Raw genomic sequence first — 18192 nt, 5'->3', positions numbered from 1 at the left:
TTTCTTTTGTTTTCTCAGATTTTTTTTTTCCATCCTCTACAACAGAACTCAAGCTGAGAACTTTTCACATTTTTATTTATAGAAAACATTTGTGCTACTGCTTGTGTAAAGATACTTTTGAGTTGAATGGGAAGCACTATTGGCTGCAACCCTAACCCCTAACCCGTGCAGTTGGTAGAGCTGTTACCTTGCAGCAAGAAGGTTCTGGGTTCAATTCCCGGCCCCCGGTCTTTCTGCATGGAGTTTGCATGTTCTCCCTGTGCATGCATGGGTTTTCTCCGGGTACTCCGGTTTCATCCCACAGTCCAAAAACATGACTGTCAGGTTGATTGGCCTCTCCAAATTGCCCCTATGAGTGTGTGTGCGCATGGTTGTTTGTCCTGTGTGTCTCTGTGTTGCCCTGCGACAGACTGGCGACCTGTCCAGGGTGACCCCGCCTCTCGCCCGGAATGTTAGCTGGAGACTGGCACCAGCACCTCCCCCGACCCCTTGTCCCTTGTCACTAAGGGACAAGGGTGTAAAAAAAATGGATGGATGGGAAGCACTGTTGAACCCATCAAACCCATCTTTACATCAAATTATAGCCCCGTATAAGACATCTCTGGATTTGCAGCTGCTACACAGTTTTATTTGGGCATGGAGAGATTAGTGCTTTCTTAACTCCTAGCCTTATGTCTGCCAGTCAATACTGAATGTCCCAGAAAATGCACATTCTTACTGCACTATGCCCATACGTAAATGTCGCACTTCTAGTTGGAAGGTTTGAATCTTTTTTTTTTAAGTCACAGTTACTATGGAGATGAGCATCATTGGCGACCCTAGACAAAACTTATGCTAAAAGGGCCAAAAGGTTTCTATGACAACTGGAAGTTAAACAAGACGGGCAGGGAGGAAAATTGGAGATGGGTCTCGGAAAGCATTTCATAAAAACATACACACACAACAACCCCCCCGCCCCCAAAAAAAAAAAGTAAGGGAGGAGATTCAAGAAAATCTTGGGAAATACATGTTCATAGTCACTCTGCATCACCATCATCCTAAAGGCATTCCCCTGAGCATGCCTACACCCTCGCTCTCTCACTATCACATAGCAACATGGTGACGGCCCGCATGGTGCTTGTTAGAAAATATTCACAGTAATCTTAATTGGGAGTACTGTCTAGCTTAGAGGTCCAGCTTGTCATGTCAGAAAGCGGTGTGCTCACTGTGTACAATTAAATCTTTTATTATATTTTATGTTCTGTATCCTTGCTAACCTTTCTCCTTTAACCGTCAGTGGCGATTCGAGCATGAATTTTGCCCTTGTTGAGCCCCTTATTTAGCCGCCTGCAACTGAAAGCATCTTTAATAACTGAAATAACTATGTTCATCTTTAATCACGCTTGGCATTGTGTATTAACTTGCTTCAAATTAAGGTGGTTCTAATACATAGAGAGCACTGAAAATGATATTTTTTGTGTGTGTGTCTACCTTAAATAAATCTTAAATAATGCTTTAATGCATTTTTGTGAAGTGTAAGCTAAAAACTTTAAATTCACTCCAGATTTCGTTAAAAAAAAAAACTTAGCAAAACAAAGCTTTTTTTTTTTTAGTTTAGTACTGAGCTGCAAATCAGCTCAATTGACTGGACATAAAAAATTTGATTTTCTTTTTTTCTTTTTGAGCACCTGTTTGTCTCCAAGCCATGACGCCCTGGGCAGAGAGCCAGATGAGAAAACTTAATTGTAACCTGTTGATGTTTTTATGCGATTTGACTAGTGTTTACTTTGAAAATGTGTGAAGTCTTGTTTTTATAAGAAGCCAGACGCCGGTATTCCCTGCATCACATCTAAAACCCTCCTATTAACTGTGCTTGTGCACTAATTGGGAGTTGAAGGACCGAGAGTCGTCATCCTAACTGCACTGGGCCACAGTGGCGCTTGATAGGTGGAGGTCTAATTATTGACTGTCACACACGCCCAATTAGATTCCTTCACACTGACATGCTGGCTTAAAAATGAAACCGGTCAGAAGAGGAACAAAGTGGCTCGTGAAGAAAACAAGAGGTGGCTGGGAACAGAAGATAAGTTGAGGGAGCCATTTGCACAAATTACCTGTAACATGATTAAAAAAATGGTATGTGATTTCTTTACAGAGAGACACCATTCAGGTGCCTGTTAAACAAAGCTGAAACGTGTAGCTGCAATTGCAGTTAGCGTCATCCTTCTTTTATTAAAGGAAAATATTCATGAAAGGTTATCCCGGGTAGACAGATGGCTTCACAAAGAACTCACAGCTCTTTCCTTTGCTTCCTTTCTAACATCCAACAAAAGCGCAGAGAAATCGATCCAGGCCGCACCTGAAAAGAGCCGAGTGAAGGCATGAAAGATGACAGCTTACAGCAGGGAGCATGACGTGGTTCGGTTCAGTTCAGTTCTTATGAAACCCGGGTAAATATTTCTTTTCAGCTCACAACGGCATCGTCACCTCAGTCCACTAAATTATATACAATAGAATAAAGCTGACATAGAATAAGGAGTATATACTTCTTCCTGCTCCTCTTTGAACTGATTTTCATACTTTTTTTTTTTTTACTACCAATTAATGAATTTTGTTTGAAATAAACATTCATTCATTCACCCATTCATTGCTACATTTGTTAAATTCTGTATTGTCAGAGTACATCACTGATGGCACAACAACATCCTGGTTTCTCGTATGAGAAAGTCCTGAAAATCTTGAACTCCCCCTTTAAATTTATTGTTAGAATTTTGATGCATTAACCTAATTCAATGCAAGTTATTGTCTTCTCTGATGTAGTTCTAGTGGCTGTTTCCCTGTGCAGTCTTTTGGCGTGTGATTTAATTTCGCAAGGCCCTTTCTTCCTTATAAACAAAAAAAAAGGCCATTATTGAACAATTATGTATGAGAGAAAACTCATAAAACCACTTTAAAACATTAAACCGTTTAAATTTAAAACGGCTGCAGGCTCTTGTCTTTTCCTTAAAAGCCTAAGCAAACCCAATAAAGCCACGTGTGGTGATTTTTCAGACAACAAACACATAAACAGCAAAATGCCTAAAACGTAATGAATTCTCTGAACAAACAGCAAAACAGAAACGGAGAAACAAAGATCTGTAAATAAAAAAAAAAAAAAAAACAAAAACAAAAAAAAAAAACCCTAGTAGAGAGACGTGTGGGGAATTTTCGCTTCGCTTCGTCCCTCCTCCCCCATCTGTTGATCACACAAAGGCGATCGATTTTTTTTTTTTTTTTGTATTGATCCTCACAATGGCGTCACTCAATTAGCCTGCGCGGCTCACCGACCGGCGCTAACGCCTGGGAGATTTACGAAAACAAGCCCGATTGAGACGCGAGCAGCTCTGCTTTCATACCACAGGAACACCGATAACGAGACGTGACAGTAACAGGGTGCAAAAAAGAAAAAAAAAACCATCTTCCTTTTACCAAGTTAGTGCAAAGGTCGCTGGTGAAAATCAAACGAAAACATCGTGATGGTAAACGGTGAACTCAGAGCTTTTTTTCTTTTTTTTTCTTTTAACTTTTGCGATTTTTAGGAGGGGCTGCACAGCGGCGCAGTTGGTAGAGCTGTTGCCTTGCAGCAAGAAGGTTCTGGGTTCGATTCCCAGCCTGGGGTCTTTCTGCATGGAGTTTGCATGTTCTCCCTGTGCATGTGTGGGTTCTTCTCCGGGTACTCCGGTTTCCTCCCACAGTCCAAAAACATGTCAGGTTAATTGGCCTCTCCTAATTGCCCCTAGGTGTGAGTGTGTGTGTGCATGGTTGTGTCTCTGTGTTGCCCTGCGACAGACTGGCGACCTGTCCAGGGTGACCCCGCCTCTCGCCCGAAACGTTGGCTGGAGATGGGCACCAGCACCCCCTCCCGACCCCACTCAGGGAAAAAGGGTGCAAGAAAATGGATGGATGGATGGATCTTTAGGAGCTTATTAGGAACGGGCTAAATGAAACATCTGGTGGAGTGATTTGAGACGGAGCTGCATTTTGATAGGATCATTAAGGCGGTTTTTCTTTCAGTAATGAAACTGGCTGGTGGGGAAGACATTAAAGTTAAATCTGTGGAGAAGGAGGAAAACAAAACAAAAAAAAATCCAACAGATTGTTCACATGTATGCACAATCAATTCCTTTTCTTTCTTGTTTGTTTGTTTGTTTGTTTGCAGCAAACAATGCCTTTACTTGTTCACAGATGACTGAGATAAAGAGCTAAGAGGGTAATTTTCCGTTTTCAAACGATCGCTCTGAACTCCTGAAATTTGGCCTCAAATTGATGATAACCAATCAGTTTTAAATACCTGCACAACACAGGAGAACCATAGCTCTGCAGGCTACTGGGCGGGACGCAAAATGAAACAAAAGTCAAACAAATGTGAATCATACCGCCACGGTGCTTCAGTAACAATATTTTCATAATTCAGAAAGCGTTTTCTTTCAGGTGGTTGGGTTACTTTCCCTCAGTTGGAAGTGAAAGATTTTATTTTTCCGGATCACGTCGTCATCTTAATCGATGATGGCTGGATTTGATATTTGACAGGCATTTTACATAATTTAACAGATAACTACATAAAAGTGTACATTTTTCTTTGTATTCTAACTCCCCTCTCCCCTCACACGTCACATTAAAAATACGGTTATTACTCTTTATTGAACCAAACCCAAAAGGTTCACCTGTCTAGATTACTTTCTGGAAAAGCTGGGGAAAAATTGAAAGACAAGGTGAATTTTTATTCAACTTGCGTGCAAAATGAAAGGTGAAAAATGCAAAAAGATGGGAAATGGTGGGGCTGAACTGAAAAAAAAAAAATCACATAAAAGCAATTCAGAGGAAAGAGGGAAGAGACAAGCAGGCGAAAGCGTCTCTGTGTTGTTGAGCATTTTATGAGGCAGCAAGTCCAAAGTCCATGAGGTTCAGGGATCAGAGACCGGACACATGATGCACTCAAAGCGCTGCGTATGAAATGAAGAACTCCCTTTTGTATTTGTACTCTTTTGGAGGAAACTGAAACGTGAAGAAACCCTGCGCAGTATCTCCACGTTACAAAGGCACACACTCACTCAGGCCGCTGGAGCTGTAATCTTCTTACTAATCACAAGGCTGGACTGTTGAACACAGAACAAAGTTCACACTGACAACAGAGGGCGAGTGGCAGAGAGCCGAGAACAGATCAAATAGCAAAAGCACAGGAAAAGATTAGGCCTCAGAGCAAGAATGTCTTTTTTGTTGTTTTTCGGGTTCTATTTTAATTTTTTGCAAAATAAATAAATAAATTGCTGTCACACTCTGACAGAGGTTGGACCTGGCAGGACACTGAGGGATCCTGAAAGCTGTGAGTGCATTTCTTCGCTTTGCTTTTCCCGTTCCTACAACGCGAGAGTTGAGTTTTGGTTCGCGCGCGCTCGTGCCGCGTGTGTGTGTGTGTGTGTGTGTGTGTGTGTGTGTGTGTGTGTGTGTGTGTGTGTGTGTGTGTGTGTGTGTGTGTGCCCCGTAAGCGAACGAGGGCCTCGATTTCATTTCCTTCTCCGCATCTTTTTGTCACCAGACAGACGTTGGCGGGTGAAAAACCAGACTCATTTCATGGCAGTTTGCTTCAGGAACAAGAGTGTAATTTAAATTCAGTGCATAAGTGCACCCTCGGATGCAGGCTGTAGTTTCACAGGTAGAAATGCGACCAAGAAATAACTACTGACTTGAAGTGGTTCTGCTCCACTTCCAAGTCAGTCGAAATCATCCATGTGGGCGGCTATCGCAAATGAGCGCAACTTTTTTAAAAAACGTCGCCATAAAAGTTCAGTGATTTGGTGTGAAAAAACACACACGTGAGGCTCTGTGCGTCAGGTGGTCCGCTATGATGCTATCTGCACTCCTAAGTTTCACATTTCCCACAATAACAGTTTGACGTTTTTTTTACCGTTAAGCTGGAAAGAGAGAAAATAATTTAAAATCAAATAATAGTTAACCGTGCCAGTCACGAATTATAAGGCTCAACTAAAAACCAGACTGAATAGAAACAAATTTATTTAGCTTTTTAGACGACGTGTTTCATTGCTTGCGTGACCCAGCAGTGGACAAGCTTTAAAAGTTCAATGACCGCCGAGTACCAAGGTGACGTGACGCAATATAGCCAAATCCACTGACCTTCCCTCCGCCGTGCTGCCGCTGCGCAGCAAGCATGAAAGCGTTTGTGCCAACGTGCAGCGCAAATTCTGGCCAAACATTTCTCCTCTGGTTTCATGTTCCCAAATGAGATCATCCTAAAAAAAAAAAAAACCTGGTTTCATCTGGATGCAGAACTACAGAGCTACCAGTTGCCTTTTTTGCGATTTTCTTTTAGTCAGAAGAAGCACAACTAGCCACAAAGTGTTCCAGTGTTATATATATATATATATATATATATATGTGTGTGTGTGTGTGTGTGTGTGTGTGTGTGTGTGTGTGTGTGTGTGTGTGTGTGTGTGTATAACGGTACCGTCATTAAACTTTAAACATTTAATGCGCTTAATGAGACCTAAAGAGTCTGAGATGAACATTTTTTGGGTGGGAGTTCAGTTCAGTTCAATTTGTGCACCCAAGCGGGGTTGAGGGCAGAAGTTGCAGCGTGTTGAGAGAGAGAGAGAGAGAGAGAGAGAGAGAGAGAGAGAGAGAGAGAGAGAGAGAGAGAGAGAGAGAGAGAGACACACGTTGTTTTACGTTAACCCAAACCAGGTGCTCTTCACGAATTCAGACGGTCTGCTCGCTGGGTCAGTGAGCCGCGGGACACATGCCCGTTTAATGAAGCCGCGGGTGTGACAGATGGGACTGGAAAAGAATGCAGAGCACGGGAATACAATTTATATCCAAGAGAACATTGTCAAGTGTGAAAACGAGGGAGGGGGAAACGGAGGCGTGGAGAGGAAATTGAGACTAAAAAACGCAGCTATATGTTCAGCCTGTTGAATTCTAGCTTTATTTCAGGCCCTTGGACTAGATCAATAAAGCATCTTGTTAAAAATTGTGAAATTAAATGTGTCGTAATGTGAATATGAACACGGCTTTTGCTACAATGTCCATTATGTCACATCAACTCCTCTCTTCTAGAACAAGCATGGAGGTGCTGAGTGGCCCCTGGGCTGATCTGGCCCTCCTCCTGCAACAGGCCGTCACGCTCACAAACAGAGACACAGACAGCTTTCTTCCTCTCTGGCTGTTTGGATTGTTGCTATTCCTGTCAGTCTGTCTGCTGCTGCTGCAACTAATCATCTACTTCAGCTGGAAACTCGGACAGGGTGGGTGCGATTTTTAGGTCTTCGCGTCAGGTAAAACTCGCTGTTGTACTGAATATGAGCCGGACGCCACTAAGCAGACGCCGCAGCAGGCTGCCTTCAGGGGGCCGCGGAAACCTTCATTTTATCCCAGAGCGAGGAGCGGAGCAGCCCAATTACCAGAATGTGCTGAGAGGTTTTCCTATTTCCGAGCGTCATCGAAGCACACGGTGCTAACAGCAGGCCAGGGATTACTCACACCTCCAGATTTATTTGAGCTGCACATGACAACTCGTCGCCCGCGGCTACGAAGAAATATCTTTGGGTCCTGAGTAAGCTACATCCCAAAAAAAAAAAAAAAAAAGTGAAAATGGCCAAAATTGGCTCCTGGGGGGGATAAAAAAAATAACCTGAATCTCAGCACTGTGACATTTTTGGGATAAATCTAAATTTAACCATGAGGATACAGATAACTAAGATGGTTACACAACCTGTGGTGTTACACGTGTGTGCATCTGAAGTAAAAAAGAGTGACGTGTAAGGGGGGAGAGCGCGTGGCTGGTCAGTAATGTTTAATATTCAGAAACATTTGTTTTCTTTCCTCTGTATGTGTTCTGGGACTTGGTCACAAATGCTGCTCTGCCCATTTAACTGGAGCCCCTTTGTTCTATGAGTTGACGTAGCTAAAGCACAGACAGATGCATTCAGTCGTTCACAGCCCATAAATAAAGTCGTGACTCTACTTTGGCCATCTGATCCTGCTGCTAATAGATTTGAGGGGGAAAATGCCCAATTATATCAAAAGCGAGGTGCGAGGGTGTTTTCGTCTCTCATCTTTTGAAGATGTCCAGAGTTAACGAGCTTGAATCAGTTAATATGAGAATCTCATCATCTGCTGTTTATGTTTGGAGCAGATCTAATCAATTACGTCAGCCATTCACTGATAATCAGTTAAATAGAGCTGTCATGTCCCATTTCACTATTAGCAAAACATCTGCCCATCTGTGCTTCTAGAGAGAAAATCCTTTGGTGGTTCACTATGATTACATTAGCTACTATTTTTACAGCTACGAAAAGGTTGGCAGATTTTTGTGTGTGTGATCATTGCCTATTTTACAAAGAAGTGCTAAGTTTTCGTAGATATTCTTAAATATTTCTCATTTGTAAACTACATAATGATCCAAGTGCAGATTTAATAAACTAGAAGACGAGCTAACATGCGAGCTAACGCTAAACTAGCTTCAAAGCTAGCAAACAAATGTTTACGTCATAAAATGTGAAAAATTGAAAACAAAAAAAAAAACTTTTCTAAGTTAATTTCCGCAACAAAACACTAACATTTAGTTTTATTGTAGGTTCTGGGTTCGGTTCCCGGCCCCGGTCCTTCTGCATGGAGTTTGCATGTTCTCCCAGTGCATGCGTGGGTTTTCTCCGGGTACTCCGGTTTCCTCCCACAGTCCAAAAACATGACTGTCAGGTTAATTGGCCTCTCCAAATTGCCCCTAGGTGTGAGTGTGTGTGTGGATGGTTGTTTGTCCTTAGGAAATTTGGAAAACCTCATTTTAGGGCAGTGGTCCCCAAACTTTTTCCTGTGAGGGCCACATAACTTTTCCCCTCTCTGGTGGGGGACCGGAGTCACTTTGTAACAGAAAAAGTGTTACACGTTTATCACCTGCGCTGCCGGAAATTGTTGACGGGAGGAGGGGTTGAAGGTTGAAACTGTTCTGGGGGGTGGGAAGCTGCGCGTTTCTCGATTGATTTTTACCCAGAAAGCACATGGTCAAAAACCGTTAGTGAAACGGTCACTGGGACTGACTCATATATATTCCATTGAGGGAAAGCAACTTAACATAAAGGCTCGCTTTAAAGTATAAGATGCTACTTAACAAGAAGAACTCGACCTGGAATGCGGGATGCAGACATACCGCTAGAATAACATAAAAGTTAAGACTTTTTTGACATAAAAGTCAAAACACCCCCAGTTTACAGGACACACTTCCTGCTAAAGAGCCCCCTGGTGGTTGAAGAAAAATCCACATATAAACCGGAAAATACAATATATGAAACAAATGCTCTCTGGTATTATCAGGGGGCCGGACCAAATGTGGAGGCGGGTATAACAGTACTGACAAGTACAAAATGCGGAGAATTAAATGATTAGCTTGTGATGCCAATAACGCCACTTTCCGAGTATTACCTATAGTGAAACCACCCAAATGGTTACTACAAATACTTTGAATTTTAAGCCACTAAAATGAACATTATCTTCAATATCCACTGCCTCATACAATTAGCATTAAACCAACATTTTTCGTCTTGCCCCTGACTTGTTTCTTCTTCTCATCCCCAGCTGAGGCGGATCTGTCCAGGCTTGAGCAGGACCGAAGTGCCATCCACAGGCAGAGGCACTGAAGTGCCAGTCTGAGGAGGAGAAGTTTTGGATCACATTCCTATTCCTGACAGGAATCTCTAGCAGTGATGGACAAATTTAACTTATGTACATTACATATAATATCTGAACACTCCTCAGTGTGGAAATAGTGGATACGTTAGAAAATGTGTAACAACTCTTTTGCATCGTTTTTTTTAAATTGGATACTGTAGTGTTAATATTTTGTATATCGACCTTCTGCACAGTTCTCAGCTCATGTACGTCGGTTTGCATTATTTAGGTTTTAATATCAATAAAACAAGTGCCTGGGGGAAAAAAAAAAAAAAAAGACAACAGGAAGTGTTTCAGAGTATAACAATTGTTTATTTGAACAGTGTTACACAGGGGCGAGGAGTGGCTGCGTGTGAGGAGACAACACGATTTATGCAGCTAGACTAAAACAACCTACCAGTGATGTGTTGATAGCAGGAAGCAAAGAGGCGGCTGGTTCAATTCTCCAAAATGCCCGTCTTCACAAAAGTGTTTTAGATGAGATACAAAAATGTGCTGTTATTGTGTGGAATAAACAATCCGATTATAAAGACATTTTAGTTAAAAATCCCTGACAAATTTAAAATCAGCTGGTAATGATCGTCAGCTTTGTAATCTGAATAAAAAGATTAAAATTTAGATTTTTAGACTTTTTTTTTTTTAAATAAAGTTTTCATTAAAGCCACAAACATTTTGGAAAAGTCAACCTGGCCTCCACCTAAAGCTCCTGCGGTCGGTTCAAAGAGAAAAGCCCTGATGAACCGGAAGCAGAGAAAAGGTGGCAAAAACAAGTTGATCTGTAGTGGTTTTTCTTCACCAACAAAATACACAGTGGCAATATTACAAACAAGCAGGAAGGTGGAGCGACAGACCCCACCCTCCCAAACTACTAGACCAGTTTCACAGAGAAAAGACGAACCGCGAGAGACTCTACAGATTCAGCTGATGTGGCGTTAGATTTATTTAATGAGATTTTCCTATGCGGAACTGCGGTCGCTTCCAAAAGCTGCCTAGAGATGAAAGTGTTTTTATTTTTTTTTTTCCATGTTTATTTATTTATTTTTTCTTCTGTTTTGCAAGAGGATTAGAAGTCAAAGCTTCCTCCCCTCGTGGAATGTTATTTAGCTGCATAGTTGAAGTAAGACCTGTGTTTAGAAAGTTTTTTTTTTTTTTCCATTAGCCTCGCAGTCCACTGGACATGATACGCTTTCCAGACTGGTTGTTTATAAGGTGTTACTTTAAATATAATTTTAAAAATGTCCAATTATAAAGGGAAGTGGAACAGGTTTGTCCGCTTGAACAACAACGCCTTTTCTTTAAGCTTCTCAGAATAAAAACTGGTGTAATTTGGTGTGATTCTGCAAAAAATGTGAAAAAGACAACATAGAAATTCATTACGGGCTTAAAGAGCACTTCAGGCCCTCTAACTTCCTCCCTCTTGAAGCTGCGCTATAATGTTGTACCGACTGTTTCACCCCTCTAGCATTTTGTGCAAAGCGAAAACACGCTTGAACAGAGAACGTTTGGTTGCACTAAACCAGCTACGACACATCCAGCAGCACAATGAAGTCAGATTATGTCAGTTGAGATAATCTAAATTTAAACCAGTCACATACAGCAGCCTCCTGTTCTAAACTGGCTGAATTTGACAAAAAAAAAAGGGTGAAGCATGCGCGATTCAATCCCATACGCTTTATCGTCTTTTAACAGGTTTTTTTTTTTTTCGTCTTGGTGTTAAGTGTAGCGGGATATGAAAAGGATATGAAAAGCAGCCGGGCGTGAACAGTGAAGAACTACGACAACAAGCAGGTTTGTAGTTACAGCGAACGTGTAAAATTTGCATTAGTTTGAATCTGGGACAGAACTGGTTTCAAGTGGCCTTCGTTTTGGTACCGTCGCGGCTCCATGGCTTCTCTTTGAATAATTTAAACCAAATGAAATTTTGCATGGAGACATTCTCTGGAAACAAAGCATCTCCCGCGCTGGAACCGGCAGAGTGAGGCTGACTTGTATCGCCGCTCCAATTGGTTTTCACTCCCGAGGTATCGGTTGGCACTCTCCCAAATCATCGTCCAGTTTTTACCAGTCGTCTCTCCCAGTTAAAAATGTCAGTTTAATCTCCCATGTTCCCCTGGGGCCCAGCAGGAATGGTTAGTGTTGAACAGTAGACGAACCCGACGAGGCGCTAAGCTACGGAAAAGCTGCTCTTCTTATTATTATCTTATGTTTTTTAATAACCTTCATTTTGTTTTCCCCGTCTTCTTTCCCGTACGAGAGCTGCATCGACCAGCGTTGAAATCTGCTTATTTTCAGTTCAACTTCATTTCAGCGTCGATTTGTGAAATTCATCACGTTCTGCGTTTGAAGCTTCTGTAATTTCACACCAAACATGAGTGATAAAACGTCGCCTTGTGTCGGTGAAATGAAATGAGAGCTGAACTGAAGATGAACTTACTCAGCAGCTGGTAGCAATACAAGGAATGTGGATGAATAAGCTACATTTACAAACATAAAAAAAAAAAAAAAAATCAAAAAACCTGGATGATTGACTGCAATGTGTAAATTACAGCTCCCGCCATTGTGTAATTAATAATAATATAATAAAAAAAAGCATTAATGTGAAGTAGCTTGTGTTGATTGTTTTATAAGGTAAAAAAAAAATATTTCTATGTTCTTCAAACCGGATTAATGAGTTAAGTATTTCTCTTTGCATTTACGCCTTGTTAAAGGAAAACAGGAGCTGTAATTTATTGAAACTCATTTTCAAAAGGAATGCACTAAAAAAAAACCTCTCTCTTTCAGTCTGAAGCCGTTGACTTCGTTTTATGCCAACATAATTTTGGGACATTTAAAGTTTTCCTGATGTAATAACAGAGACGTAGATGATGTATTCTTTGAATGTCAGGCGTGTTGGAGATCAGCAGAAGCCAAATTTGATATTTGCAACACGCAACAAACACTATAGTCTCTCTTTTTTTTTTATAAACCGGGTAAAGAAAACGCTCTAATATGAAAGAATAGAAGCTACAAACGTTAAGCTAACAAAGTGGTTCTTTTTGTTCCCTCAGAGAGAGTGAGGATATTTTTTTTTTCTCTTTTTGCAACGAGAAACTGAAATGCACCAAAACAAATGTCTGAAAGACCATCTGGGACAAGAGTGACATCTTCTATCCTCCCTTCCCCCTGGATTGAACCTCTTCTTCATCCTATTCTTGAGCTCCTCCTCTTCCTCTCTCCCTTTGGCAGTGCAGGTTGGTTGTTGTAAAGTGATGAAGATGTTGTCAGAAGAGGCAAGGGTCACTGCTGGTCTTTCAGTTCTGGAAAGCAGATTGGGGACAATCAGCCAGCAGGTCTGTGATCAGAAACACTCTGACTCCTTTCATAGAACACACCATTTTTTTTCTTTCCTTTTTTTACTCCTTACACACACACGTACACGCACGCACACGCACACACACACGTGCGCGCGCACACACACACACACACACACACACGCACACACCTATACTCTCATTCCACTTTAAGCTACATCACCCTAAACATTTACTGGTAAAGATGTGAATAAAGTCCTTTTAATGCAGCAGCATGTGAAAAATGTTAGAATGATCAACCGTTTAATTCCAGTTGGATTGGGGAAAAAAAAAAATCTACTTTTAGCAAAAAATATTTAAAAACGAAACAGAACTAAAACTGCATCATTTTATGCTTTTATAATATGTTTATGCTCATTTAAACTAAGCCTCTGTAGCAATAATTGGACCCTATAAACACACCCATTTTTTTTTCTTTTTTAGAAGAATGCCATAAAAAAAGCCTTCAGTTAAAAACCCTTGTGGGAAAATCAGTGTGTTCTTTTTCTTCTCTGAAGTCGTTTTAGTAGCCAATAAAGTCGACACGCATTCAGACCGTGGTGATGTTCGCTGGTATCAATTATTTATTAGCTCTTCCATTGGGTTTGTGTTTCTTTGGTGGCACACACAGTGCTGTAAGCTGTATATTTGTGAACATGCTTTTTCAGAGTTTGAACACGAAGCGGAGAGAAACGTGCTGTAATTGAATTGTTATGCTGATAATAGCTCCCACTGTTTCCAGACCAAGAATTAGAAGACTCTTAAGACAGGTGTGACATTATATCTAGCTTCAGAGGAAAATCAAATGCAGAATATAATTTGAGATTTAAAGGAAAAACCAACACTAGTAAGAAGCTTCAGATGCTTAGGCCCCATTTTCTTTTTATTTTCATACATTTTTAAGGATTCCAGGGTGATATTAATGATAATCTGGTGGAAACTGAAAACTAAAAATGTGATGTCAGACACAGTGTTTTTTTTTTTTTTCAAACATAGGATTGAATCAACACAGAAGTAATTTAACAGATACAAACTCAACCTTCTTTCATGGCCATCTAAGGCCACCACCACTGTTTAGTCCGCTTTAATTGAACTCTAGCTCGTTTGCCTAGAAAGTCCAGTTCATCTGGGCAAGTGTGAATGTGGTGAGGAAAAAAAAAAAAAAAAAACTGGTCTGCCCCTCTCTCGTTACCCACTTTCCTGTCAACTAACTATAAACTAAAGGCCACTAGAGCCAATAAAACCTTAAAAAAAAAAAAAAAAAACCCTAGCTCTCGGTTCAGTGGAAGTGAACTCTGGCGTGCTTCAAATCCGTGTGTGAATTCAGGAGATCTGGACACCGCTCCAAAAGCAGGAAGTGGACTACAGCGCAGAGCATTCTGGGTAAACACCAGCAAAACAAACACGCGAGTCTAGTGCTAGTGGGAGAAATAGCTCGTGGTCTTTTGCCAGAGCAAAAGAGAAATGAGAGAAAACCCGTTTGTCGCTACTGCATTTTTGTTTACATTTCGTGAAGAAGGAAGTTGCGCTCAGTGTCTACAGCAGAGGTTTTCGTGTTGTTTCCTTCAGTGGTTCTTGGTGCAGGCGAGGGCAGGGGGAGCAGGAATTTTTCAAACGATTTGGTTTATTCGATAAAGTGAAAGCGAACCGCGGCAACTGAAAATGTAACAAATGTAGTCATTTTGGTCCCCATTAGAGCCGAGTCTACTAGACTAACAAGTGAAAACACATACTCTTAGTCCTCGGGGTTAAAACCCTGGAAGCTTTGCTGATGGAGGGCGGAAGGGTCAGGACTCTGGATGATCTAGCAAATTTGTGCAGACGGTGAAAGATTCTTCTCTCAACCTTGTGAAATGGAAGGGAACACTATGTACAGTCCCACCACAAAAAAATAAAAATAAAAATCTTAATGTGAGTAAATAAATTTACTGGAGCTACAGGCTAGATTTGTTTAAAATTTATGATGCTGCGATAAAAGACAATTTGTTGTGTCGAAACTCTTCTAGCACCTCGGTAAGACAGAAACTGTTTTCAATGACAATAATAACAATCGTGCAACTCTCACTATTATTACCTGAGTTCAGTCAATCCTCCTCCTCAGCCAGTTCAGTTTCTTTATGAACAACCACTCTGGTAACAGACATGTCAGGATGTTGCTCTTTGGCCTCCTTAATGGCCTGTGCCAGTGCCTGCAGTACCCAAGGGCAGCCACATAGGGGAGACACCGAGCACGACAGGCAGTGGAGGGGAAGGAGGGCAAAAATGATGGTGTTAAATAAAGGGGAGAAAAAAATGAAATAAGAAGCATTAAAAGAAAAAAAAACATCATATGAAAGATCAGTGGACCATTTTACCTTTTTGGGTTGACACAATGGCAAATAAGAGGACTGAGAGTAAAATGGCTTTAAATTAGGAAATTATTCCAACTGGAATCAATTCCCAAAAACACTGAAACTCAAGCTGGTTGTTTTTGCTAAAATTTAGCAAAACCGTACAGACATGCAACTTAAACAAAAAAGCAAGAGTCATGCAGATGCAAAGGCAGTCCATTTTCATTTGAGCTTAACTAAATGGATTTAGAACAAAAGACGCAAAATCTTTTGCAATCCTGGAAGCAAAGACAGCAAATCAAAATATTGATAAGTTCAGACAAAAACAAAAATAAAGGAAAACATCCAACAAGGCCAGGACGAAGGGAGAAAGTGATAAAGAAGAAGTCGCCCTCTGGCTGCCAGCAACAAGATGCTGACATGTCACCAGAAACCTAAATACCCAACAACGTTTTTAAATAATAATTTTAAAAAAATCCCCAACACTTTTACACTTAGATCTTAGAGAGAACCTTTTCACACCTTCCACATCTTGTTAGGTTAAAGTGGCCCAACAAGCTTGCAGCTAAAAACCTTAGAGATGAGCAGAGGGGCTGAGAACCGACCTGGTCGTGGTCGATGTCGCAGTCGCCTGTGATCACGATGCGCTTCTCAATCCTCGTCTCCGAGAGCCCGCCTTTTAATGTCTGGAACAAAACGGAGGACACGACTTTGATGACCGTCACATGTGGTTTATTTGTAAGTGTAATGGCCCGGCTGGTGAGACACAGCGCTGAGCCGGGGGCGAAACAGATGAAAGAATGATGACGTCATAAAAAAAAAAAAATGTAATTAAATATCAGACTGTGCTTCAGTTTAACCTCAGGGATTCTTCAGCTTTCAATAGCATTTATTTAAACTCAAACAAATGTGCAGTTTTTTCATGATAAACTAGCAGGGCCGTGGACATGTAGTCAAGAGCATTTAAATTTCCTAGATAAATCGTTTGCAAGAGTCAAAATCTTTTGCAGACTAGAGGAAAAAAGCCTAAATGTTTGACTATGATGCTCGTTTGTTGCCATGCATCGTAGCGTCCCTCGGAGTTTTCTCAAAGTGGAGTACAATACATCGATAACTTCACAACATGGAACAAAAATATGCATATTTTTCAACTAAAAAAGCAGAAGTTGAGCAAATTTAACAGATAACTAAATGAATCTTCAAACAATGGAAATCATATAAACACAACTCGAAACTTAAGACCCTGAACTCATAAAAAAATAAAAATAAATAAGAACTAATGTACTGTAAGATTGAAATTCTAGATGATGATACTTATGCTCAACCAAAGCAATATGAAAAAGCAGAACAACAGCAAATTGTGTTTTGTACCTTGGTAATGTGCGTGGTGGTGGTGGTGCACAAAGACTCAGAGGTGATCGTCTGAGCGGTCATCAACACTCCGGGTTCAACATCACCATTACCATCCAACTGAGCAAAAGAAGAAAACAAAAAAAAATCTGATCGTCGGCTCCACATCAGCAAATTCTTGAACTCATCTCTACAATGCAAGACTTTTTTGTTTTCTCTTTGGATGAAGGAATAAGTGGTGGCACCATGCCCTGCTGCTAGAAAAGAAAGCACTTTGTAACACAAGCAATAAAAAGGTTTGCAGTACGTTAAACTAAAGGGTCCCCCCCCCCTACACATTACAAAAAAGTGACAGAGGAAATAAATAATTATAATAACATGAAAAAACAAACTCCCTGTGCTTCTCAAGTGTGCACCTGTGCGGCCTCGTATGTGATGGTCTTGGTTTCCGTGTGCACGATGGGCACTTCTTTTGTGGCTATCTCAGTTTTCTGGGCGGCAAACGTGTCTGATATAGTCACCATTTCTGTTTTTACCACAGGCGGCTGGGGAGGGAGGAGAGACAGGAGTGAGCGGGAAGGAGAGACGGTTAATAGGTTTAATACGAGACTGCTTTGGGAACAAATAAACAGATACATAAGACATCTTTGGCATCAGAATTACTTCCAAGGTGGTTGTCACTTTAAAACAAAATTTAAGAGAAGTTGGCTTCAAAGACAACGGCACCAAACAAAAGTGACTTTGTGTGAGTACTGATAATGTACAGTGCCTTGCAAAAGTATTTGTATTTTATTGGGATTTTATGTGACGGCCCAAAACAAAGCAGTGATTGATAGCTCAAGCTGCAGAGAAATAATATATGGCTAAAAATCTAAAATGTGTGGCATGAATTTGTTTACTCTGACGCTCCTAAATAAAATCCTTTTAGAAGTCGGTCACCTAATTATTGAAAAAGAAGTTTGAAGAGTCACATAGGAGACTGAGCAAACATACAGAACGTGACCTAATCAAAAAAAATAAAACATGCATAATGTTCCTTCTAAACTTCAGCTGCACACTAATTTGTGTTAGTTTCGCACATAATATCCCTAAAAAAAAAAAAGGCCATGAAGTTGAAGTTTTGAGTACTGTTGCAAGGGACTGTAAGTAAGTGTATGTGTATCAGAAAGTGTAGATTTGTAAACAAAGCGCACACACAAGCACACATGCCATAAAATTCATGCAGGTGGAATGAGAGCTCTTAAACTTGTGCAACGTCATGCCAGGAAAAAGCCAATTACAATCTAGCTAAGAGAAGACGACTAGCAGCTACAGCAGCAGCAGCACCTTCCACAGAACTTTCTTGGGTGTCAACATGCAACTCCGAACATGAGACGGCACCAACATGAAGGGAACATGAGCCAGTAAAGCCAGCAGGGCTCTAATGACTGGAAAACAAAGTGGCTATTGAAATGTAAACAAGGTGGCATTCAGATGAGAGGGTGGCA

General features: G+C 40.9%; 1 protein-coding gene and 1 long non-coding RNA gene across 20 annotated transcripts in view; one reads left to right on the top strand and one right to left on the bottom strand.

The window, feature by feature from the left end:
- Nucleotides 1–3739: 3739 nt before the first annotated feature.
- Nucleotides 3740–10335, top strand: LOC145549771 (uncharacterized). Its single transcript, XR_014085618.1, has 2 exons — nucleotides 3740–5341; nucleotides 7090–10335. It is a non-coding gene; the product is annotated as an uncharacterized LOC145549771 (long non-coding RNA).
- The window catches only part of epb41l2 (erythrocyte membrane protein band 4.1 like 2), a 50881-nt gene continuing 42676 nt past the window's right edge, over nucleotides 9988–18192 (bottom strand). For 18 of the 19 annotated variants that reach the window (XM_081602547.1, XM_081602563.1, XM_081602556.1 and 15 more), the window contains 5 exons: nucleotides 17122–17250; nucleotides 16727–16825; nucleotides 15961–16041; nucleotides 15100–15214; nucleotides 9988–12992 (listed from right to left, as the gene is read on the bottom strand). In XM_081602547.1, the coding sequence (XP_081458673.1) occupies nucleotides 15110–15214; nucleotides 15961–16041; nucleotides 16727–16825; nucleotides 17122–17250 (414 nt within the window). In that variant the 3' untranslated portion in view covers nucleotides 9988–12992; nucleotides 15100–15109. The remainder of the gene's footprint in view (nucleotides 12993–15099; nucleotides 15215–15960; nucleotides 16042–16726; nucleotides 16826–17121; nucleotides 17251–18192) is intronic. The other variant, XM_081602555.1, reaches the window with a different exon arrangement.

Source organism: Poecilia reticulata, chromosome 21 (assembly GCF_904066995.2).
Source record: "Poecilia reticulata chromosome 21, P_reticulata-male-v2, whole genome shotgun sequence".
Taxonomy (NCBI): Eukaryota; Metazoa; Chordata; class Actinopteri; order Cyprinodontiformes; family Poeciliidae; genus Poecilia; species Poecilia reticulata.
This window is presented reverse-complemented; position numbering and strand designations above follow the sequence as displayed.